This window comes from Hyperolius riggenbachi, chromosome 5 (genome assembly GCF_040937935.1).
Source record: "Hyperolius riggenbachi isolate aHypRig1 chromosome 5, aHypRig1.pri, whole genome shotgun sequence".
NCBI lineage: Eukaryota > Metazoa > Chordata > Amphibia > Anura > Hyperoliidae > Hyperolius > Hyperolius riggenbachi.
Genome location: NC_090650.1, coordinates 138,035,709 through 138,060,729, shown reverse-complemented (window position 1 = coordinate 138,060,729; position 25,021 = coordinate 138,035,709). Strand labels below are relative to the sequence as shown.

At 41.4% G+C, this 25,021-nt stretch overlaps 1 protein-coding gene across 7 annotated transcripts in view; it reads left to right on the top strand.

Annotated features, from left to right (window-relative positions):
• The window catches only part of TRAK1 (trafficking kinesin protein 1), a 318,154-nt gene that overhangs the window by 165,285 nt on the left and 127,848 nt on the right, over nucleotides 1-25,021 (top strand). The window contains exon 1 of one of the 7 annotated variants that reach the window (XM_068236311.1): nucleotides 12,500-12,702. The exons of the other annotated variants lie outside the window; for them this stretch is intronic. Within the exon in view, the coding sequence (XP_068092412.1) occupies nucleotides 12,639-12,702 (64 nt within the window). The 5' untranslated portion in view covers nucleotides 12,500-12,638. Of the gene's footprint in view, nucleotides 1-12,499; nucleotides 12,703-25,021 lie in introns of those variants that run through there. 7 annotated transcript variants of the gene reach the window in all.

Sequence of the window (25,021 nt, the reverse complement as noted above, 5' to 3'; positions counted from 1 at the left end):
GCTGGCACACATAGAAAACGCTTGTATGATCTTCTATCTGGTACGCAGATTTTTTAAGTGTTTTAGTAATAAACTTTTAAGCTTTTTTACACTATGCAAGTTCCGCTCTGTATTTGAAGGTGTTTGAAGGTGTTCATTGCTGCTGTTGTTGCCCAGGAAGGAGGGCTTGTTTGCATAAAAGTCAAGAAGGAATCTGGTGAGTGAGACTCACAGAGGGGGCATACAGATCCCCCTTGTTTTCCTTATAGCCCTGGTGGAGGCCTTTATTTGCACTGACCATTGAAGTGACTCACGTGGTGCTTCTCAAAAGGCAGTATTGCACTATTGTTCCTGCTTTTTTACAGGGAAATCCTAGGCTCCTATTGGGAGGGCAGGATTGTGATCGCAACTTCGTTTGGTGGACTGGATAACATATGATTAACCCGCCGTAAAATGGCTTACCCTTCCCCTGCAAAAGTCCTGACGGCATTAAATACTATTCTCCCTCTAGGTTGCTGTGGATAGTGGGGAAAGATGTATTTTCTGCTTCCAGCTATTGCTGAGGGCAGTGTTTTTATAGTAATTTGTGCTCTGTCTTTTGACAGCGCCCAAATTACTTATTGAGCACTGCTATAGTCGTAATTCCTATTATGGCCTATGGCTGCACCCAAATCTCCACTCCCTCCCCCCCCTCCCGTATGGTAGCCAGGTATAGGTGCCCCCAGTATAGGTAGCCAGGAATAGGTGCAATCAGTATAGGTAGCTAGAAATAGATGCCCCCAGTATAGATAACCAGGTGGAGGGGAGGGGGGATGCAGTGGCGGGTGCACAAATGGTGGTAGGGGTAGTCCGAGACTCACATTGCTGGAATCCCTAGGGGCGCTGTTACTATGAGATTGAATGCAGGAACAGGAAGCAGTAAGTAGTACACGCGGCGAAGGATACCAACAATGTGAGTATCGGTTTACCCCGCCGCTGCGTCCCACCCCCGCAGTTGTTGGTGCACCCACTTCTGCATGTGTCCCCCCCCGAAAACCAGTAATGATTGCCATGCACAATCAAACCGCAGTGTACCACAGCAACCCTTGTAGGGATGTCATATTATGGCTGCAGTTAGAGTAGAAATTAGATTGTGAGCACCTCTGAGTTAATGATTCAAATAGTTTAATGTACTTGATGTGCCAACTTCTTTAGCAAAGAAATCTGTATGTCAGTATTGCTGACTAACTTCTTGAACTTGCTGTGACTCTGTAACGACTTCATGTATAAGTCGACTCCAATATTCAACCCTCTTAAGCTAGAATTTTATATTAACTCAAGTATAAGTCTGTGTCAAGTAGAAAGAGGTATGGTGTGGCACTTCACACAATATTGCTACGTGAGCTGATTCGTTTACACAGGTGGATACCCTTCTGCTCTCCTGCAGCATCCACAGTTTGTAACAGGATTTTCCCTTAGACGTGTGCTCCACACAAGAACAAACAGGAAACTGACAAAATCTTTCAAAAAAAGGAAACGGCAATAATGTCTGTGCACCTTCCGTCTTGAAAAACAGTATATATTTGCAAAAACAGTGGCAAATCACATTTTCAGTACAAACTTTCTTGATGTGACATTGATCAAGCAATCATGATGTGGAATGAGCGCTAGGCTTAGCTTACATGTCCCCCAACGTGGAGCAGAATGAGCGGTGTGGAGGTGGGTGTCAGGCACTAGGTGGGAGAGCGACGGCCGTTTCGCGTCTAAATGACGCTTGGTCACGCTGCGTACCACTTAGTCGGTCACTTAGTGGTACGCAGCGTGACCAAGCGTCATTTAGACGCGAAACAGCCGTCGCTCTCCCACCTAGAGCCTGACACCCACCTCCACACCGCTCATCCTGCTCCACGCTGGGGGACACGTAAGCTAAGCCTAGCACTCATTCCACATCATAATTGCTTGATCAATGTCAAATCAAGAAAGTTTGTACTGAAAATGTGATTTGCCACTGTTTTTGCAAATATATACTGTTTTTCAAGACGGAAGATGCACGGACATTATTGCTGTTTCCTTTTTTTGAAAGATAAAGTATAAGTCTACCCAGCTAAGTTAATGGCTGCACTTGGGGTTCAGGAGGGGTTAATGACTGCACTACATACAGTATTGCAGCCATTAACCACTCCTGTCCCTTAAGTGCAGCCAATACCTCCTCCAGGGCCCCCCCCCCCCCCCCAAGTGCTGCAATTATTCACTCCCTTTTATGCAGCCCAGTATTCCCCTGCCCCTTTCCTTGTTAATTTTTTGGCCAGGACTTTGACCTGTGTTTTCTTGGCAATTCCTTTCCTCAAAGTATCACTTTTCACAGCGTAAATTGCTGCAAATGGGAATGTCACTATTAGTACACACATTATTCAATGTGCTCAGTTTTGCACATGACTTATGTATAAGTCGACCCCTATACTTTTATGAAGTAAATCAGACCTAAATTTCTAGACTTATACTCGAGTATATACAGTAAACTTTTTCAATCTAATGGGCTCTAAAAGGCAAGGCTAACCCATTAGTGACTGAAGCAAGTGTCAGATATTACCTAAAGGTATAAGCTATGCAAAAATGGTCATTTTAAGGATTTCAATCAAAGCATAATGGCAATGCCCACGACACAGCAAGGAGATGTTCTGCAGACCGCACCAGCTAGGTAATATGGTAATGTGCATTAGTAAATCATTGATATTTAGGTATGTAGAATATAGCGTAGATGACATCAATAGAAGGAAGCTTTAGTTAAGGTTTGCTTTAAATTAGTTCTGAAACGTATGTCTGCAGACCAAATAGATTCACTTAAAGAGATTCTGTAACAAAAAAAGTTCCCCTGGGGGGGTACTCGCCTTGGGGGGGGGGGGGGGGGGAAGCCTCAGGGTCCCAATGAGGCTTCCCCCTCCCCTGTAATCCAGCGATGGCTCCCCCGAAGCGTCCTGCAATCCTGGCTTGTCTGCCAAAACTTGATATATTTACCTTCCCTGGCTCCAGCGGTGGTGCTGATGTGGCTCTCAGCACGGAGATAGGCGGAAATAGCCGGTCTCTGTCGGGTCCGCTCTACTACGCAGGCAGAACTTTTTTTAGTTATAGGTTTTCTTTAAAGGGAAGGTTCAGGGAGGGGAGTGAAAAAATAAAAATCAATTTCCACTTACCTGGGGCTTCCTCCAGCCCGTGGCAGGCAGGAGGGGCCCTCGCCGCTGCTCCGCAGGCTCCCGGTGGTCTCCGGTGGCCGACCCGACCTGGCCAGGCCGGCTGCCAGGTCGGGCTCTTCTGCGCTCCAAGGCCCGGCACTTCTGCGTCCCATGCGGGCGCACTGACATCATCGGACGTCCTCCGGGCTGTACTGCGCAGGCTGGAGGAAGCCCCAGGTAAGTGGAAATTGATTTTTAATTTTTCACTCCCCTCCCTGAACCTTCCCTTTAAGTCTTTTTTTCATAGTGACCATAGTCTTTCAGGCTGGAAGATGTCCCTCACCAGGACCAAAAGTAAAAACTCTGAAGCCGTTTTAACCTATACAAATTGTGGCTTCAGTTCCAATTTAATAAACCATTTTGCTTTACTGGCTTATCGGCTAGGAATAGATTGGCTTTCTAAGCCTTAGCTGTTCATTAGTGGTTAAATAAGAGGAAAGAAGACCGATCCTAATTATTTTTTGGCTCATCATCTGATGACTAGAAAGAAGCAGTCGTGTGGATGAGTGTGAAGTCACAGGATAAATATAATTCCTGTTGGTATCTCGATCATTTTTTCCAGGCAGCAGTTCCTCCCTTTCCGCCTGCAATGCGTCTTGCTCTCTTCTAACCTTGAGACTGGAAGGAAAGTTCTGCCACTTTTATCTAATGCCCTTATGCAAATACATTCAATAAATAAGATTTGTATTGTTCTTGGCAGATCATTTTACTTAAAAGGGCAATGCAGCGAGTGGCGAGTAGCAACATGCAGCTACCTATAGAAACGGTTCTCAGATTGCTGTAATCTATTTCTGTTAGCGATGAATTGGGACTGGGCATTTTAGTGTTAGCTAGCCGGTCTCCTTCTTGCTGAATATATAACCTGAGAAGGTCATTGTTTTATCAGCAGCTAATGAGAACAAGTGTATACCTGGAACCGTTATGGGTCTTGGTTTGCTTTACTGAGCAAGTAAGAAATACAACAATCACTTTCTTGTTTGCAAAACATGCACAGCACAAGTAGGAATTGACTTTTGACTTTTGTAAACGCCAGTAAGATAAGATGACTTCAAGCCTAACCACTGATATTTTTATTTTTCCTTCACTGGTGAATTTGTGCAAATTTTACACTGGAGTCCTCTGAGCACTGCATGTATAACAATTGCATGTTACACAAAAGAACAACTAGCTTTTCAAGAACAACCACTGTGTGAGAGTGCTATAAGCAGAGGAGCCCATGCACAGGAGACAAGGACAGCGGAGATAAATCTATCTTGTGTGTGTTCAGAGACTTTAGCCTGTCTAATTCCCCCTCATCTGTGACTAATCACAACTGTAATTTGATCCTTGAGAGGAGCTCACTATCTGATCCCTGCAATAGTCCTAGTCATAGTCCTATGTAGGTTTCTGGGATGTAGGAATAAACTGTAAAACCCATTCAAACATGGACTGGAAGTGGAGCTGTTTTGCTGCCAGTCACTGACCACTCATGACAAGAGCTTCAGTTCTGTCACAATTGGTCAGCCAGTTGTCATTCATTCACTTCTGTAGTTCAGCTAAAACAAGAAGTTTAGAATCAAGGTGATACCATTTATTGGCTAACTTAAAAGAATAAGAATTAGCAAGCCTTCGTAGGGCTTAAATAGTGTTTGCTTGCAAGCTGATGGAACAGATAGCTATATACATGCAACATCAAAAAGGATACATAGATTTTTTTTCAAGCATAACTACAAGTCATTAAGATTCCTTAAGTGAAACAGAACATCTAAATGGGGTGGGAAGTTGTTAGCTGAGATAAGACTCCTTGTTTACACAATACACACAGACTTGGGAGTCAGACTGTCACAGAGGCATCGTAAATTCTGAGTTCACAAGTTTAGCTATACCCTACTGTAGTTCAGCTAAGGAAGGATAAATTATTAATAGTATTATTATTATAGAATTATAAAGCGCCAACATATGCCATGACGCTGTACAAAGGAAGAAACGAACATTGGGAACATAATAATACAGACAATGGTGTACACCAATATACAAAATACATAATGACAAAATACAAAAACTATACAAAATACAGAATGCAAGATACATAATTGGTAATGAAAGTGATAAAAATAACATGATGAATAAAATCTATAATGATTTCCAGGACAGAAAAGGGGAAGAGAGCCCTGCCCTTGCGAGCTTACAACAATCTAAAGAATGAGGGGGGAGCAAGGTGGGGTGGTATACAGCAAACATACAGAAGGTAGTGTGTTTTAGGATATCTAGTAGGAGTGCAATTTGGTCTTAGGACAAAGGGGAAGTGGCCTAAGGTAGAGCATATGCTTGTCGGAACAAGTGAGATTTTAGTGACCATTTAAAGGTAACAAAGGTTGGCAAATGAAAAATGTGTTGTGAGAGGGCATTCCAGAGGAGAGGTGAAGCTCGTGCACATCTTGCAAACGTGAATGTGAGGAGTAATTCTAGAGGAAGACAACAGAAGATCATGTGCAGATCTTAGATTGCGATTGGGTTGGTATCTGAAAATTAGTGAGGAGATGTACAGGGGAGAGAGATTGTGGAGAGCTTTGTAGGTTAGGATTAAGAGTTTGAACTGGATCCTCTGGTTAATTGTCAGCCAGTGAAGAGCTTGACAGGTAGAGGCAGTAGAGGAAGATCGAGAAGAAAGATGAGTGAGACGAGCAGCTGAGTTCAATGCTGACTGGAGCTGGGCCAGTCTGTAAGAAGGTAGTCCACAAAGTAGTATGTTACAATTGTCCAGACGAGATATTATAAGAGGCTTGAAGGAGACAAAAGGAAACCGAGAGCCCAATATAGTGTAGTATCTCAGTGACAATTAGTCAGGTGTACAACAAAGTAATGGTTTTACTCACAAACGTGGGTCGCCACAAAGGCAACCACTGGGTAAGCAGGCAGGGAGAATTATAACCTCACCCCGCTCTTGTTTAAGAAGTCTCTCTCTGTAGACTGGAAGGAATGGGGATACACCCCTCCACCAAGGGTGGACTAGACAATTTGTAAAGCAGTAACACAGAGGCACCAAGTAGAGTAAAATAGATTAAAAACTGTTTAAAAGGGGGAAGTTGGTGGACTCGCCTCCCTCGTAGAAAGAAAGACCGGACAATGGGACGTTACTCACAGTATAAAGCAACTTTTTATTAAAGACTCCAAAGTTTCAACGCGTTTCACGGGTCACAATCCCGCTTAATCAGGCAAAATTTTTTGGAGGGTACAAAATCGGGTCAATGGCCTGGTTTAGTTCCTCTGTGACAGAGGCGCTCAGCCAGGCCATTGACCCGATTTTGTACCCTCCAAAAAATTTTGTCTGATGAAGCGGGATTGTGACCCACGAAACGCATTGCAACTTTGGAGCTTTTAATAAAAAGTTACTTTTATACTGTGAGTATAGTATGCACAACTTTCCCAGACTAGTCCGTCTCCTCATGGAGGGTTCTCAGTATTTCCTTTATTGCTTACTCCAACAAAGGATCTATATACAGTGAAGCCGGCCAGCCTCCCTACTTGTCATACCTATTTTGGAAGTTGCCAGAAGTACAATTTGAGCTCAGAACTGATAGGTGGTGTGCCTTGGCCACAAACTTCTAAGTACCAATCCGAGTCTGTTCATCCCTAGATGAGTTGTAAATCTGCACCACCAATATTTAAGGACAACTGAAGTGATAGGAATGTGGAGGTTGCTATATTTCCTTTTAAACAATACCAGTTGCCTGGCAGCCCTGCTGGTCTATTTGGCTGCAGTAGTGTCTGCATCTCATACCAGAAATATGCATGGAGCTAATCTTGTCAGATTTGACAATAATGTCAGAAACATCAGGTCTGCTTGTTCAGGGTCTATGGCTAAAAGTATTAAAGGCAGATGATCAGCAGTATAGCCAGGCAACTAGTATTATATATATGGCAGCCTCCACATCTCTTTTGTTACAGTTGTCCTTTAGTAAAACTTGGCACTTTATTCAGTAAAGTCCATAAAAATACAGATTACAATTTGATTTTGACTTGTCAAATAAACATTGTATGAGGGAGGGAGGCAAGGTGAGGCCAGCACTGCGATTTAGAATGTTTATTAGGATAATCAATAGTGAAGATAGTGAATAGGGAATATAGGGAATCTTTCCCCATTGCGGTGAACAAGCGCTAGACGCGCGAAACGGACGTCCGCAGGGGGATCTAGACCTGGCGCCCACCACATCCGCATTGCATCCCACCAAATGCTGACTGTAAGTGATCTTCACTATTGATTATCCTAATAAACATTCTGAATCGCAGTGCTGGCCTCACCTTGCCTCCCTCCCTCATACAAGTTTGCTGTTTGCTATTAAGCCTATGCACGCCTTTCCATAGGATTAACACTTACATCAAATACAGCGTATTCAGGTCCAGTCTACATCCCTTGCTGCTATCTTTAAGAGTGCTGGAACTCCACTTTCCTTGTTTTGAATTGTCAAATAAACATTCTTTGAAACTAAAAATAAAGAGTCTGTCTGTGTTCAGCAACAGCCTGCTGCTTTAGCCTTCCAGCCTCTCCTCAAGCAGACAAGCCATCAATAGCCTGGAACAGTAGGATTATAATACATTTTACTCTAGAACAATAGAGGAATATTTTTAATTTTACAGTATTTTGGAATAGTGGTCCTTTATAGGAATAAACGTCTATATTTGTCCGCCTCTTTGTCCCCTAAGCAAATCACCTCGAGAACTGCTGAGACCTGAGGACTGTTTTGTCTCCTCTGTGCAAATAAGCGCCGTCATTCGTAGTGTAAATATGTCACTGTTCTCGTTTTGCTAGATTAGTTCTTTAGCGGTAAGGTGATTTTGATAGGAACGTGTCCTGCTGACACAGTGCCTTATGCACTGTATATTAGCCTAGCAGCTTTCCAACGTGATCTGTAATACCAGCCTACTTAGGAACCAGGTACTGGTAGGTGTTTCCGTTTTTCAGATTTCAGCTGGAACTTAATTATGATATTTAATACAGAAGACATGATCACTTTCATGGACACTAAAATGTATTGGCAGAGTACGCTGATCAGCCACAACACTGATGATAGGTTCACAGTAGGAAGCTGCATTGCCTTCCCTGTAAAAACAGAAACACCGCAATGTGGAGAGGAAAATTCGCATCACACATTATGCTCGCATTGCCTCATGAACAGTTAATAAAAGTATGCTTCACTGCCCCTGTTAACATGCGCGTTATGTGGTCATGTACTGCATACATTGCAAAGTGAGGCATTAAAAAATAGAGAGATCAAGAAATGATTGATATTCGTCACGTTGTGTTCATATTGGTTGATCCACAATCAGCCTGCATGTCCTCATCCTACTAGTGGAAGACAACAAAAAAACTAGACTAGACTTCTAATCACTTATAAACACACCCACTAACATGGTGGTGGGCTTATTATTTCCCACAATGCAACAAGATTCACAGACAGGAAACTGTCCTGACATCACACTGTGGGAGGAGTTTCGCCACAATATTAGTCATACAGACCACTCTGATAAACTATTCAAGAAAAGGTAAATATTTGCCATTGGAAGAGAGTATCCGCTACTGATTGGGATGAAGTTCAATCCTTGGTTACAGTTCCTCTTTAACTAAACTTTGTTACATTGGAACGGTGATGTAAAGTAGGCAGCAATGTGACCTGTACAGTGCAGTATGCAGTCCATAGACTTTATGCTTGCTCCGTTCATGTTGCCTGGTGCACTGCAAAACTATCAATGTAAAGGGCCCCATTAAAGTATAATTGTATTGCGTTTTTGATACAATTATACTGTCCAATGCTATGACACTCAACAGACATAAGGGTCTATGCAGTAAACAGTGTTAAGCAGAATTGCATGTCTTGCGCATGATGAGTAGAGCACAATGCATTGCATTCTGCTCTATGCAAAGTGCGGTAAGACTTTACACACGTAATAATTAACTGCTTAAAGCGGACCTGAACTCGGAACTACCTATCTGCTCTAAAAGATATGCAACAGCATAATAACATTTACAGAAAAACATTTCTTTTGTTACAGCTGATACAACTCCTGCAATAAATCTGCAGTTTATCTACTTCCTGATTTCATGGAAGCAGACATATTGATAACATCCTGTGTTTACAAATGAGCTCTCTGCCATGGGCAGTCAGCTGACACTGACAATTGTCAGTTATGTTGTTGACTGGTGCCCATAAAGTTGATGACCAGGACAATGATCACGGTTTGCATTTTAATCCACAATAAAGAGAGATGGATTCTGTCACTCGATACAAAAGGCAGTTTATTCAGACATGGTAAAAGTTACAACAGATTTAAAAGACCGCCAGTGTTACTGTTTAGCATTTTAACTTTAGGGGACTATAGGGATTTATGGGATCCGCAGAGAATGATCATTAAAAAAAATTGTCACCTTGGTGTAACCACTGTGATGTATCGGTGTTTTTCAAGCGTTTTTTCTTCCCCCTACTTGCTCACTTCATTAGTAGAGTACCAAAATGCTATATTATTCACTTTAGATATCCAGCCAGTTGAAGGGGGAATAAAAAAAAACAGGAACAGAAAGTTGTGTTTAATCTTACATGACATATTTTTAGTAGCAATAAATAATTGTTTAAATACCTCTTAAAGCCATCCATTACCTTGTACAACATTTTATATGCTACACCTGTTGATTGTAAGCCCTGCATGCAGACATAACAGATGGGTTGACTTTCCTGTGCCTGTGCAGACATGGCAGAGATTATGTACACACCTGTTTGTGTATTCATTTTAATCCTCTGCCTTCCGTTGTAATTGAAAGTTCAGCAAATGTCAGTACAGTAGCATTTTATTGCTGTATTTGCTCAGACGATTGTCTCAGCATGTTCATACATGTTCATATATTGAAACTGCATTTTGTTTTTCTTCTATTTTGTCATAATCCTTTTGAAATAATTTCTGAATCAAATATCTGTTGTCGATGGCAAATTTAGGGTCATCTTGAAGTACAGCAGCTAGCTTTGTAGTCTCTAAAGCCTCATACACACTTGGTTTACCTAAGATAAAACAATCCTTTGCAATAATCAGCCTAAAATCTAGATTGTATACATATTGTATGTCCCTTTGTGGCACAGGCATCCCTTCAGTAATCGGGTAGGTTGGATTACTCTTGACCCACCACTGTTCTTATTATTTTGACCAAAACAGAGTATTTGCACAGTAACTACCCCTTCTGTTCATACATGTCTGTTATCAATGGATCCGCTGTCTCACTTGCAGTAAATGGAATACACTTTTGTGGGTGGCACAAGTAGAATTTTACGGTCAAAAAGGAATTGTTCCAGAGGGGCTATCTGGCTTGGGCCATCAGGCCATATATTTAGCTCTCTCCAGAGGTAGAAGCTCTATGCTGAGGTCCACACTGACACGTCACAATACTATACCATTGCAAACATTTGATACTGCTTTTACTACAGCATGCTTGTGAATATTTTAAAACATACGGTAATCTACCAGTGCTGTGTGCAGATGATAGGCTTTGGCAAATTACTGGAGGAGGGCTGTAGCTATGTCTTGAGGAGAGGGCCATATTTGGAGTCTATCCTCTATCCCTGTCTATGTACTTACCCCTCAGTATAGATGCTGTAATTGGTTTACAGTCTAATCCCTACCAAAGTCCTGTTCTTGATCTGAGGCCAATATTGGAGGGAGCCAATTAACTTATCTGTGTTTTTGGGATGTGGAAGTAAACTGGAGTGCCTTGAAACTCAAGCCAATACAGGGAGAACACACCGACTCCATGTAGATATTGTTCTGGCCCAGCTGTGAACCAAACACTCAGTGCTGGGTCAGATGTTACTCTTTTCTGTAAATGGAATCTTCCTCAGTTAAAAATCCTGAACTGAGGTGGTGGTCCAGAAGCAATGGAGTACAGGAGTTTGTTTCAGACTCTGTGTGTGTGTGGGGCAGCTGCTTTGATGGCATCATCCTCACTGTTCAGAGCATTGTGCAGGAATTTCCAGTGTCTGGGTTCCTTCAAAGGTACTTTAAAGTGGACCTGAACTCTTGCACAAGACGGAAGGAAAACATAGAGAAATGCACCTTGTATGCATTTAGAGTTTAGCCTGTCTGATTCCCCCTCATCTGTGTCTAATCACAAGTTGTAATTTGTTCCCTCAGCTGTGTCCGCTAACTGCCACAAGCTCATTTGAAAGCAGAGGATGTTAATACGTCTTGCTTTCCTGAAAGCGGGAAGTAAACAAATTGCAGATTTATTGCAGGATTTGTATCAGCTGTAACAAAGAAATGTTTTTTTTTTAATGTTATTTATTCTATTGCGTATCGTTTACAGCAGAGAGGCAGTTCTGAGTTCAGGTCCACTTTAAAAACTGGTTTACTTGTCTTAGATGCTGGCCAAGGAGAATATAAGCAAATAAAAACAATCTCTGCAAATGAGTGTCTACACAGATCTAGGACAATACTTGTGTGTCTGGAATTACAACAAAGTAGGATCACTGCGTTCACAGTATGTCTCTGTGGTAACTTATTACCACCATTGTCTTGCACAGTTTACACACTTTGTGCTGTTGCCATGCACTTCACCTTTGTTTTATCAGTACTGCCAAGCATTTCCTTGCATTCATAAGGTGTGACCCCATTACTTTGCATTTAGTGATATGACGTGTTTATGTGGTCACTCTGACAACACCTTATACTGATCTCCTCATAAGAGGGGACTTTGTAGTAATTTATGGACTATGATCAGACTGTTCTGATGAGTAACTGATTACTTCATACACCTGTAAATCTTTGTATGCTGATATGAATACATGATGCATGTCTTTGGACTTTGATTTGTGTATTAACTGATGATCTGGCCTTTGCTTTTTAAAAATAGGAATTTCTGTGAGGCTGAAAATAGTCGTGCACTTACACTCTCTCAAACCTCTTTTTATCCTCTCTTGGAAAATATGATCATTCTTTTACTACATCCTTTCAAATGAAATCTTGCTGGAGTTCTGTCTGCATCCTCAGTATCCTCAGCATCCTCAGCATCATTTCCCGGCCAGCCAGTCTCCATGGAAACCACTAAGCTAAGTAACGTGCATGGACCCGAGCGGAAGGGAAGGTTGTGCCGCAAGCCATGGTGGTGTGTGTCCCTGACGTCACCGCCTCAGCATATTGATAGGGCAGTTGTGTCAACTCCCATCCAGGATGCCTCAACAGAGCTTCTTTCTAAAACCATGCTGCAAAGACTGTCTGCTGCAGGATTTTGAATTCGCCTCTCCCCTGTTTTTATTTCTATACTGCTTTCTTCCCCACGTGTCTAACTACCTTGGAAAATGAATTTTCTGTCATCACGATCCTCCAATGCATTTTGGACACCTGAACGTGGTAAAGACAAGCAGGCCTGGTTGCGTTTCACCTGACCTTACAAAAGCAGTGCTTGGTTGATTGATGCAATAGAGCAGACTGACTATGCAGAAATTCATAGAGGAGGACTACTACGCGCTGGACTGGTGCTACGACGACTGTGCAGATGGTAATGAGGTTTTATGCTGCTAATTTGCCATTTTATCTGTGGCATCCAGTGCAAGCTTTTGTTGTAATGATGGATTATAGGATGGCACAGCTTATGCTATTTATAGGTGCTTATGAATTGCAAATGTATAAAGAGTGTTGCTTTTACTTGCACTCAACAATATATTGTGGTACTGAAAGGGTAAACAATTGATCGCCACGTGGCGATAAATGAATCTAAATTTAAACCTTATGATCTAATTTTGTTGGAAGCTGGAATGATGGAAACTTGTACACTGTATGGTATATAGTCAGTACATCATTAACTGCATCATCTCCAGTATTAATGGGATTGTTCTGTCATCAGGTATCACCAGGTTTGTCTGGCACAGCCTGGATTAAGCAATACAGTCAGGTCATGTTTAATCATAATAAGCTGGATGATGTGTATGTGTTTATCAGTGCAGTTTGATAATGCTGTCCGCTATGGTTTCATCCTGCATTTACTGATCTGATGTAATGACTCTGACTTGCAGGTGCGTAATGCAGGCTATTACACAGGAATACTGGCATGGTTTTTCAGTTAGAATTAAATCTGAATTTCTGGATTTTTTTAGTTCATTTTAGAGCTACCCTCCCAAATACTAGTAGACGGTTATACAAACACCTATATATCATGTGAGGGTGTGTTCTTGTGAATGCTGGCAACCACCTCCCCAGGTAAGCTGTGACAGCCTTGCAGCCTGGGCCACGCCCCCTCATTTAAGGTGTGTGTGTGTGTGTGTGTGTGTGTGTGTGTTGGGAGGAGAGAGAGAGTGTTCAGACTCTTGTGCCATATAGGGGGTGAGATGCTCAATGATCGCATGATCAGGAATTTAGCAATGTAGAAAATTGATTTCTGTCCACTTTTGATTGCTGTTCATAAAATAATACCAGTTGTCTCCCACCACTAGATTTATTTTCTGGAATTAAGCAAATGTCTGTTTCCATGAACAATAATGGAATTAGTTCAGGGAAGTCCTGTGAAATTAAGAGTTTGTATTAGTTACTTACTCCATCCAGAATGAATCATTCCCTTATGGGTGGAGACCGATTGATGGATGGATGAGCAATGCGCTTCCTGTCTTTTCAGGGACATTTCATTGGAGTTTCTATAGACCCCCTAATCTACCTTATGCACAAGAGGAATTCAGGTGCCTTCTTTTTCTTTCTCCATAATGAGAAATCGAATAAAATCGAAATCGAATAAAATCCAATATGGGGTGTTAAAGGGAACCTAAACTGAGAGGGATATGGAAGTTTCCTTTTAAACAATACCAGTTGCTTGTCATTCCTGCTGATCTCTTTGGCTGCAGTAGTGGCTGAATCACATACCTGACACAAGCATGCAGCTAATTCAGTCTGACTTCAGTCAGAGCACCTGATCTGCATGCTTGTTCAGGGGCTGTCACTACAAGTATTGGAGACACAGGATCAGCAGGAGAGTCAGGCAACTGGTATTATTTTAAAAGGAAAAATCCATATCCTTCTCAGTTTAGGTTCCCTTTAAGGACCCCAAGCAATTTATGATTTTTACAGGTTCAGGTCAACTGCTCCATGAGGTCAATTGTTTACCTGGATTACCACCATGCACCAGTACTTTGGTCAGATTTCAGTTGCAGTCTTATTGAAATAAAATGCTACTACAACTAGTTTTGTATGACCTGATGTAGTACAATATTGTGCCTCTGGTGATCGCATGTGATTCACCATTGCAACTCCCTTGTACCCCTGTGACTAGTCATTTGCTAGAGGATGCCTTTTCTGATTGAGCCCAAGTGATGACTCAGTTGTCCTGACGAAGCGACACGCCCCTATGGCCTGAAATGGCTGTTTACCCCCACTGTGTTGTACCTCTCTCCTCAGGCATGGTACTGTAGCCTGGAACTTTTAACATTTTGGAATAAAAAGTATGTTTTATAGCTGGATGTGCGCCTTCGCTCTGCTTCATTGCTTGGTGATATCCACTCATCTTGGAAAGCTGCACTCCATCGAATTAGTTGTACATCTTCCAGTGCACAGGTACTTCTTCTGCTGTTTGACTATTCCTTTTCTGATTGAGTGTTGATCAATATTTCTATATTTATTTACGATTGATCAGGAGGTCCCTATATTTATTCAAATCAGTTGTATTATTGATTTAAATATGTGATCTATTATAAACCTCCAGTAGTACATGGTAAGCTTTAGGCTGCCGTCATAGTGAGAGTTGCGTTGCTTCACATTCAGTTAAGCATATAGTCAATGAAATGTATAGTTAACTGTCACTGTGTAGTATAGTTAACATGCACATCATGCAGTAACGTTCTGCATGCAGTGCGTGGGTATGCCACACTTTATTAAATTGCACTGGACACATTGTATGTCGCATAGATTTTACAGTGCAGTGCAACTTTCAATGTTACTATATGTCTCTGTTTAATTGCCGCAATGACCCCACCATGAATGGTAACCTTGGATTTCTTTGGAAAACTCACGCCTTGTGAAGGGAATACAGCAAACTTATTAAACAATAATACTTGGACAGTGTAATTCAGTTTCCCTGCACACTAGCACTACATATTACATTTGGCTTAAAAACACAATTATAGTTTTTTTGGTTTTCTTATTTCCTTTTTATTTGTACTTGCACTATAAAATATTTCCGGTTGTGTGGAAGCTGCATGGGTAGAACTGTGGGGAGAGGAATGGAGTGCCACTGAAGTTGAACCACGTGTTCAAATGTACTGAAAAATGTATGAATACTGTATCTCAGTTTTATACCCACAAAAATAATGTTCAGTAGAGTAGGTAAGGTTTTAACATATAAGAATGGACACTAAAGTCATTAAGACAATCCAAGAGAGGTTCTACATTGCCATTCAGGACACTGGGGCGGTGGCTGGATAGGGTAATGGTTAAGGGCCCTTTCTCTGACACAGGTGACCTGGGTTCAAATCTCGGCTCTGCCTGTTCAGTAAGCCAGCACCTATTCAGTAGGAGACCTTGGGCAAGTCTCCCTAAGATTGCTACTGCCTATAGAGCTTGTCCTAGTGGCTGCAGCTCTGGCGCTTTGAGTCCGCTAGGAGAAAAGCGCCATATAAATGTTCTGTGTTTGTTAATAACTGGTAGGCATCTAAGAGAAACAACCTTCTCTTTAGTCCAAGCAGGAACTGTTAACCCTTTCTCAAATATTTTCTGAACTGTCTAAACTGTATTAAAGGTTAGTGAAGGCTATGAAGAGCAAATGAGCTAGAGGAGGAAATAAAACCTTGAAGATTAGACATACTATGAATGAATCCAGCTTTTCAGATCACCAGCACAACGGCGGTCTCCTCTCCACAGGTAACACTGCCTCACCTGACCACCTTATTCATAGAAGACAGCTTTAAGATCACAAGTTTGTGTGATAAATTATAGGTAGTAAACAACATATTACTTATGGTTGTATCGCTTTTGTCGTAGGCCTTAGAAAAATGTAACCATGGAAACTATGGACAGACCTAGTCCGCACAGTCACAGTGATGTATAAAGTATATTCATCAGTGTTAACTGGTGTTTATTGCTTTAAATCTGAAGTTATACATACTGATAAGTTTGGTCGTCTTCTGCTATGGTGTGTGGTGGTTTCAGGCCTACGCCACTCTTCAGATCAATTATGTAAATAAGAAAAGTCATCATGGCTCCTCTAGTTCAATATGCATCCTGGTACGCAATGAGATTTTATAGGTGGAAAACTGCCAAGTCCTTGTGTAACGATTTACACTTGCCTTCTGCTGCAGAACATGAGCAAGATGAGGTCACAGGTCCTTCTGAGGAATGTCCTGTGGTGGAGTGATACACCCTCGTTCTAACAAGAAGTTATGCTTGGTACACACAATGCAATTTTCCGTCAGATCGATAAGTTGAATCAATCATTTCTGACAGGTCCGATCAGATTTCCTATCAATTATCCAATCACTCCTGTACAAAATCGATTGGAAAATCAATCGGAAACCTGATTGGTCCTGCCCATCGATCCAACATAAAATTGAATGGTGTGTACCAGGCATTAAACTCAACCAACTCCTCAAGATTTTTTATTTTTTTTTTTTAAGAAAAAGTTCTGCATGCTGAAGTTGGTTTTCTGCAAAAATAGTAACTTTCTCTGTTAGAATTTAAGTTGCCAGTAAACATCAGAGAAAATGGTAAAGGTTCCCTTCAATCACTCGTGAAGCCAAGTACTATATGGCACAGTGGACCTTTGCTGCTCCAGTTCTTCTGCAGCTGTGGAACAACTACCACCTCACTGCATTACCTCCCTTTATTGCCAGGAAACGGAGCAGCAAGGAACATCATCCATCGAGATATACGAATTTGCAAGTCAACCTCAACCATAACTTTCTAAAACCTAAAACTCTACACTGTAGCATCTGTGGGGGGAGTTTCATCACATGCTAACCACTTCATGTCATGGGTATATAATAGTCCTATTTGCACTAAGGGTGTACAAATGGGTATGGTGATTGCTGCCATAATTGGCTAGAAATCCTGATTTATCAATAAAAGCAAAAAACAATCACAGGTATCTGTCTTAAAGTTCACCCGATCTCTTGCACAGGAGAGAAGGAAAGCATAGAGAAATGCACTCCCTCATCTGTCACTAATCACAAGTTGTAATTTGATCTCGGCTGAGTAAGCTGGTTGCCATAGCGGAACAGCTAATTTGTAAACATGGGATGTTAATCCTATGTCTGCTTCCATGAAAGAAGGAAGTAGACACACTGCAGATTTATTGCAGAATTTGCATCAGCTGTAACAAAGAATGTTTTTTTCTGTAAAGGTGATTATGCTGTTGCTTATCTTTCTTTCTGAATTCAGGAAGTTCTGAGTTCAGGTCTGCTTTAAGTTTGTTTTTTATACTCTGTTATGTGTTTCCCACGGTCTGTATCCTGGTTTGAACTGTAGTGCCAGAAAGTCAAACATGAGAGGTTTTGATCAAATGGTGAAGGTAAGCTACAGCTGTATGTAAAGGGGCCCATACACTGGTCGATTTTCAGCCATCGACCGATCGATAAATTCTATAGAATTGATCGATTAGAAATCGATTCTATCAAATTCCCCATTCGATCGTTTTGTGGCCGATTTTGAACGATTTGATCTATCTGACAGGATGGAAAATCTAGGTCGATCTACTGCTGGTAGCCGATTGATGGCCCATAGAGTTGCATTGGATCTAATGGTCCAATAATGCATTTAGATAGTTTTCCAATAGATTTCTTTCTGAAATCTATTGGAAATCTGTTCCTAGTGTGTGGCACACATCAGATAGATTCCTGTCAGATTGGACTTGACAGGCATCTGACAGAAATCTATCTGATGGTCAAATCTGCTGCAAATCTATGGCCACCTTAGAAGACTTCTGCCATCTGCAATGGTTCTGGAACAGTGCATATCCCACTAATACAGCAGAAACACATGGCTGTTCTGATCTGGGAAGGCCCCTCACTGCAGTTCTCACTGATAATTATGAGGCAGAGATGGTGTCATTCAATGTAATTCCATTATAAAAACTGCAGATTGCTGCTACACTTTATTTATTTATTTATTTTTTGTATTTTTATGTATAGCAACCTTTCCATAAGCTTTGATTTCATCAAACATATGTAACATACAGCAGGGGAATTTCTGTGTACATTACCCTCCTCTTGCTTTTACTATGATGTGCCTGTAAGCGCACTGCTTCATTGTTTTACATTTGTAAACCTCATAAAGCGGACCTGAACTCAGAATGTCCTCTCTACTCTAAAATATACACAACAGCATAATAAGCTTTAAACAAAGAACGTTTCTTTGTTACAGCAGATACTAATCCTAAAATAAATCTGCACTGTTTCTACTTCCGGATTCATGGAAGCATACATATTGTTTACAGCCTGTGCTTTTAAATGGGCTTATCTGCTTATCTGCCATAGGCAGTAATGTGACACAGGGAAGGTATCAAACTACAACTAGTGATTAAACACAAATGAGGTGGAATTAGACAATCCAAACTCTCAAAATACATACAGAGTGCATTTCTTTGTTTTCCTTTTGTCCAGTGCAAGAGTTCAGGTCCACTATAAGTAACATCCCCCCCTCCCCCCCCCCCAAAAAAAAAAAAACCAAAACAAAAAAAAACAGGTAATTTCCCCAAAAAACAGGTTCTGGCACTAAAAATTGTAAATAAACATGGACTATAGTTATTTGTAGAGATAGTCAGTGTGATGCAAATAATTCTGAGTTGATACAGGTTTCTGCAAATTTTGGCTGCAAATTTATGCAGCTTAAAAATAAACCAATCAAATCCCGCCTTGGCTTTTTCTGGTTAGCGCACGTTCAAGCTGCATACAGTTTCAAAATCCTGCATCAGTTCAGAATTTATTTGCATCTCATTGACCATCCCTAATGATTTGCAAACTGTGTGAACCCAATTTAATTGAAACAGTACAAAGACAACAAAGCAAATGTTGAAACAGAATTTTTTGTTTTCTGTAAATACTTTCTTAATGATTGCGTTATTTGCCTCTGAAGTAATTCACGAGGTGGTTTTTCCTTTTCCCTTTCTTTACTTCCTAGAGTCTCTCAAAGATTGTTTTTATATCCAAGTGTCTAATTTGAATTGTGCTGCTAGCATTAAATTTAAAATTAGCATAAATTGTTATAAAACAATAATGCTGCGACACATTGTAATGTGGGCCATCGCACAGCAATGCACCACCTATACGATGTTCACAGTGCGGCCAGTGTGGTGCGGTTCAAACATCGTACAGCATCCTAATACACTGCATACAGTGCTTTACCGCAACACACGTGTGTTAACAGTGATTCATACTTTTCATTGATTGTATGCTTCACTGTATGCAGCAAGTATGGCTCGACTTTTCTGTTCCCACTGTGAACCTAGCCATAAAATTCCTAATTTTCACATCTGATCTATTATCTTTGTGCCATTTGAATCAAGCATTTGGGTTTAAATGAGTTGCATATTGTCACATTTTATTTACATTGTACACATCATCCCAGCTGCAAATGGGGTTGTAGATGAGCACAACATAATTGTAGGAAGAACGGAAAAATAAAAATACATCTTAACGGCTAATAAAAAGTTAAATTGTGAATGGGTAACATAATACAAGATATATGTGCATTATGATCAGAGGCACTGAATGAATCATCACTGCTTTTAAATTCAGTGATAATAATGAGGACATTACAGTGGGGCAGCACTTCTGTGAACCAGGCCACAGCATGCAGCGGATTCAATTCTTATGGTGAAGTTTAACTTGAAAATTAAATACTTTATGCGTGTTTCTGAATAGACGTGTATGAAAACATTGCATATATGGAAACATAGTTGCATTTTAGAGTTATCTTCTTGATGCCATGTGCCACCTAATTTAAAAGGGGGTTGTAAGTAACATCCACCACATAAAATTGCTAAAAAAAAAAAAAAAAAAAGTGACTCACAAAATGTAACCCCCCCCTTTTTTTTCTAAAATGGGTCCCTAAATATTCCCCATTTTCAAAACTGAGCTCCTGATCTTTCCACCCTACGCTGCTGCATCCCTCCCAGATATCCACCTCACAGTCTACAACACAACCATTTGCCCTACCTCCCAGGCCCTCTGTCTGGGCATCACCCTGGACTCTGACCTCTCCTTCACCCTGCAATTTCTACCTCCATAATATCTCCAAGATCCGCCCCTTCTTAACCCCGGACACAACCAAGCTGCTCATCTATGCCCTCATCTCCCACATTCATGACTGTAACTCTCTCCTGTCTTGCCTCCTCTTGGAACACATTGCCCCCCTTCAATCACTTATGAACGCGGCTGCAAGACTCCATTGTACACGCTCTGCATCCACATCTGCCCTCTATAAATCCCTGCACTAGTTTCCTATTCGATTCAGGATAAGTTTCAAGATTCAAAACCTGGCATATAAATCTGTGCACAAAACCTGCCCTACCTACATCTCTGAGCTTTATTCACAGGTACACACCAGGTCGTCCCCTCCGGTCCTCCAACAACCTTCGCCTCACTTCCCCATGCATTTCCCACTCCCATGCACGCCTGCAGGATTTCTCAAGAGCCGCCCCCACCCTCTGGAACTCCCTTTCAATGTCCATCAGACTTGCTCCCTCCTTCAACACATTCAAGCAAGCCCTCAAAACCCACCTTTTTAAGATGGTCTACCCACCCCCTTCCACACAGTAACTCTCTACTGAATATTTATTCCACAGCCCTACCTAGTGTTTGGCAAGGTCCTCCCTTTCCTAGTGTAGTCTACCTGATCATGTGCTCTTTTTTCTTATGACAGCCTCATACTTGTATTGCTGGGCCTACCTAACCAACTCAAAATTGCATGATCATGTATCTTGTGCCCTGTTTGCCTTGTATAACTGTCATCCTTATATCATTGTATATTTTATTGTCCAGCACTGCATAATATGTTGGCACTTTATAATTAATATACAATAAATAATAACTGCAAAAGCTGTGCAGTGCCAGCGGGATTGTGTAGTGTTTTTTTTTTGCTACAGTATCAAACTTGTCATGCAAATAACATTAAGCTTCTTATTTTGGAAAAGATAAGTATACTATGACCTGGACATAATTGAATGCCTCCCTCCCTTTGAAGAGTTTACAGTGATGTAGGCCTGTTGTCTGTGATATTTGCTGGGGGGGGGGGGGGGGGGGGCAGTAAGCTGTGGGGAGGGAGAATTAACAATGAGCTAGGTTGAGAAGAAAAAGAAGGAACAAGAAAAGGGCATAAGTGATGTCACTTTTAACAGAGAAACAGTAAAGATGGAAACCAGCAGAAATATTATTTTCTTCTTTTTAATCACATTTCTGCTAAATCTGACAGTGAACACTTAAAACAGGATAGGTAAGCTAAATAAGTGATATCTTATTGATTTTTTTCCAGTTAATATGGAGTTTAATCACATTTTATAGAAGTACATGAAATGGTTCTAATATCATGAAATGGTTCTAATATCTTGATGATATCTTTATTCTATCACTACTGCCCCATCATAGTTTCAGGGTTATTTGGAGGATGCTGCTGCTTTTACCAAGTGCTTGCTGACCTCAGTACCACAAGTCCAATAAACCCTAGCCTGGAGTATTAGCTGCTAATAACCCCCTTACAAAATGTAATCCCATTGGTTTATGTTGATTTTCTTCTTTTTTTTGGGGGGGGGATGGGGGGGGGGGGTAGTGGTAGATGAACAGTACAGGAATATGTTCATTTAACAGTATTCATTTTGTGTATGGAAATAATACAGTATATATTTTCATGTATTTTGCCCTGAAGTTCTTTTAAATAAATGTAGTGTTTAGTGCTCTGGTTTTGCCTCCTATAAGAGCTAGTCCACACTAGGTCCGGAAACGTATCCGTGGCTGCGTTTTTCAGCCCTGATGAAAAACTGAGTCCCGGATACTAATGTTAGAAATAGCCGCCGTCCTCACCCAAAAAAAAAACGGATCAGTCTGCGTTTGCTGGGACCCGTTTTCAAAACCTGAACGGAAGGTCCGGAATTGCTGCATTTTTACGGACCACGGAATACACGGATGGGTAGTGAAAAGCAATGAGAAAACACATCTCCATCTCCACAGGCAAAATAGCACCAAAAACTGATGAGGAAACGGATAGCCTGAACTTTATTTGGCCCAAAAAAATCCTCCCATTACCTTCCTAATGATAGACGCTTTCTGTCTGTTTTTTGGGGTAAAAAACTGAACGGAAACTGATGCAAAACTAATGCACTTTTTTTTTTTTAAACTGATCAGTTTGCGGTCTGGTGGTACTTCCCCTGATCCTGGACTGCAGCGTCCGTCCTGCAACCGTGCCTAGTGTGGACCTAGCCTTAACATTTATCCTTCTTTTTCTCCAAATCGATATTTTCAAAACTTATCAAGAAAATACTTTTGAAGTTCCCACCAAGCAAGAAATTACTCAACAATTGTTATCTTTTGTTTAAAATAACTTTTTAGCACTCTGAAACTGAAAAAGTACCAAACGTACTGTCAGTTATTTTGAGTATTGTCTTGCTTGCTGGTGGCTTAAAGGGACTCTGTAACAAAAATGTCATTGTGTTTTCTGCCATCCTACAGGTTCCTAAACCTATTATAATGTGCTCTGGCTTACTGCAGCACTTTCAACTATCACCGGCTCTGTAATAAATCAACTTATCTTTCCCCTGTCAGACTTGTCGTCCTGTGTCTGGAAGGCTGCCAACTCTTCAGTGTGATCTGCTATGCACGCCCCCTCTATGCACACTCCCCTGTGTGTGTGTGTTATTTACATTAGCCAGCTTTTCTCTGCTCTCTTATCTTTTACAAGCTGGATAAATCCTCTGTTCACATACTGATGAGTCACATACTGCAGAATTACAGACACCGAGCAGAGCTGTCTGCAAGAAGAAACAAACAATCAGCTTGTAACTCTTCAGTGAGCTGCAGGGGGAAAGAAGCACACAAATGATCTCTTGAGATTCAAAAGGAATGCTGTATACAGCCTGCTTGTGTATGGATGTATTTTCTATGTGTGGACATACTGTACATCAACCTACTTCCTGTTTTGGTGGCCATTTTGTTTGTTTACAAACAAACTTTTAAAAACTGTTTTTGACTATTTTTAATGCGGCGGGGAGCGGCGAAATTGTGACAGAAGGTAATAGGAGATGTCCCCTAACACACTGGTATGTTTACTTTTGTATGATTTTAACAATACAGATTCTCTTTAAACAGCATTTTATTGATAAAGTGTGAAAATATCACCTAGGAGAAAACTTAAGAGAAAAAGTGAATTGAATAAGGGCCCTTGTCTTGTACTTGGCACATTGGGAATCAACGTGTTTACATGTTATTAGCCTCGAGTGTCTGGCCTACAAATCCTTCCACAAAACCTGCCCAACCTATATTTCCAATCTTTCTCAGAGGTACACGCCTAGCCTCTCTTTCCGGTCCTCCAGTGAACTTTGCCTGATTGCCCCCCGTATCACCCAATCCCATGCACGTGTCCAGGACTTCTCAAGAGCTGCTCCAACACTATGGAACTCCCTATCTCCCCCCATTAGGGTTTCCCCCTCCTTCAACATCTTCAAAAAGGCCCTCAAAATTCACCTTTTCACTCTGACCTACACCCCCTCACTGGAGCTCTAAACCCCCATCTGAACTCTGGTCCCCTACATTTCGTGTCCCTACCTCTCCCTCTAGATTGTAAGCCTTCAGGCAAGGTCCTCCTCCTTATGTCTCCTACCTGTTAATGCATCTCAATTACTGTAACCCATCCTATGGATCTGAGTGAACTCTTGAGATACACAGTTTCTCAGGCTCCGTCTCCGGAATAAATAAATATGTCCCTTAGTTATGTTTATCTATGTCATGTTCTGTCAGTCATCAAATTCTTCCAGTTAAAGGGAATCTGAAGTGAAAATAATCTTATAATATGATTGTATGTGTAGTACTGATAAGAAATAAAACATTATTAGCACAGATATGAGTCTCATTTTGTTTCTAGTGCAGGAAGAGATAAGGTGGCCATACATCAGGCGACTTGGCGGCCGATCGACCATCTAATTCGATTATTATAATTGAGTTGAATGAAAAATGGTGCCGCCAAGTGCATACCCGATCGACAAAGCGACCAATTTCGGGACGGAAATTGGTCACATGGTTGATTGCAATTGCGGGCGATTATAGAACGAGCGACAAATCCCCCGCCACTGCAGCTGCAATGTATAAGTGTGCCCAGTGTATGCATTTTTACATTACCTGTCCGGTGTCGGCCTCCATGCGGTGTCCGTCCATCTCACCAGGCAGCTGCATACACGCTACATAGCTAGCCTGACGTGAGGCGCTATGTGCCGCTAGCGTGTATGCGGCGAGATGGACGGACACTGTGTGGAGGCTGCTACAGGACAGGTAATGTATAAATGCACACACTGGGGGGGCACATTTATACATTAGGGCGGCAGCGGCGGTGCGGACTCGGCAGGCTCAGACGATTCCCTGAAGATTTCATGCTGAAATCTGACGGGAATCCGCCTGTAGTGTATAGGCAGCTTCAACATGAGACAAATTTATCTCTAGTCTAATCTGATTTGATTAGAGATAAATTTGTCTCTTTGTCAAATCTGCCCATAATAGTCAGGTTTATGGGCACCTTAAAAGACTTCTGAGGCCAAAATGATAAAAATCACTCTTTACCTTTATGATTGCAGAATCTATAGAGGACGCCATTTGCGCCCTCCGCTCCGTTCCTCCGTCAATCCATTCTTTATAGTGCCCCCAGGT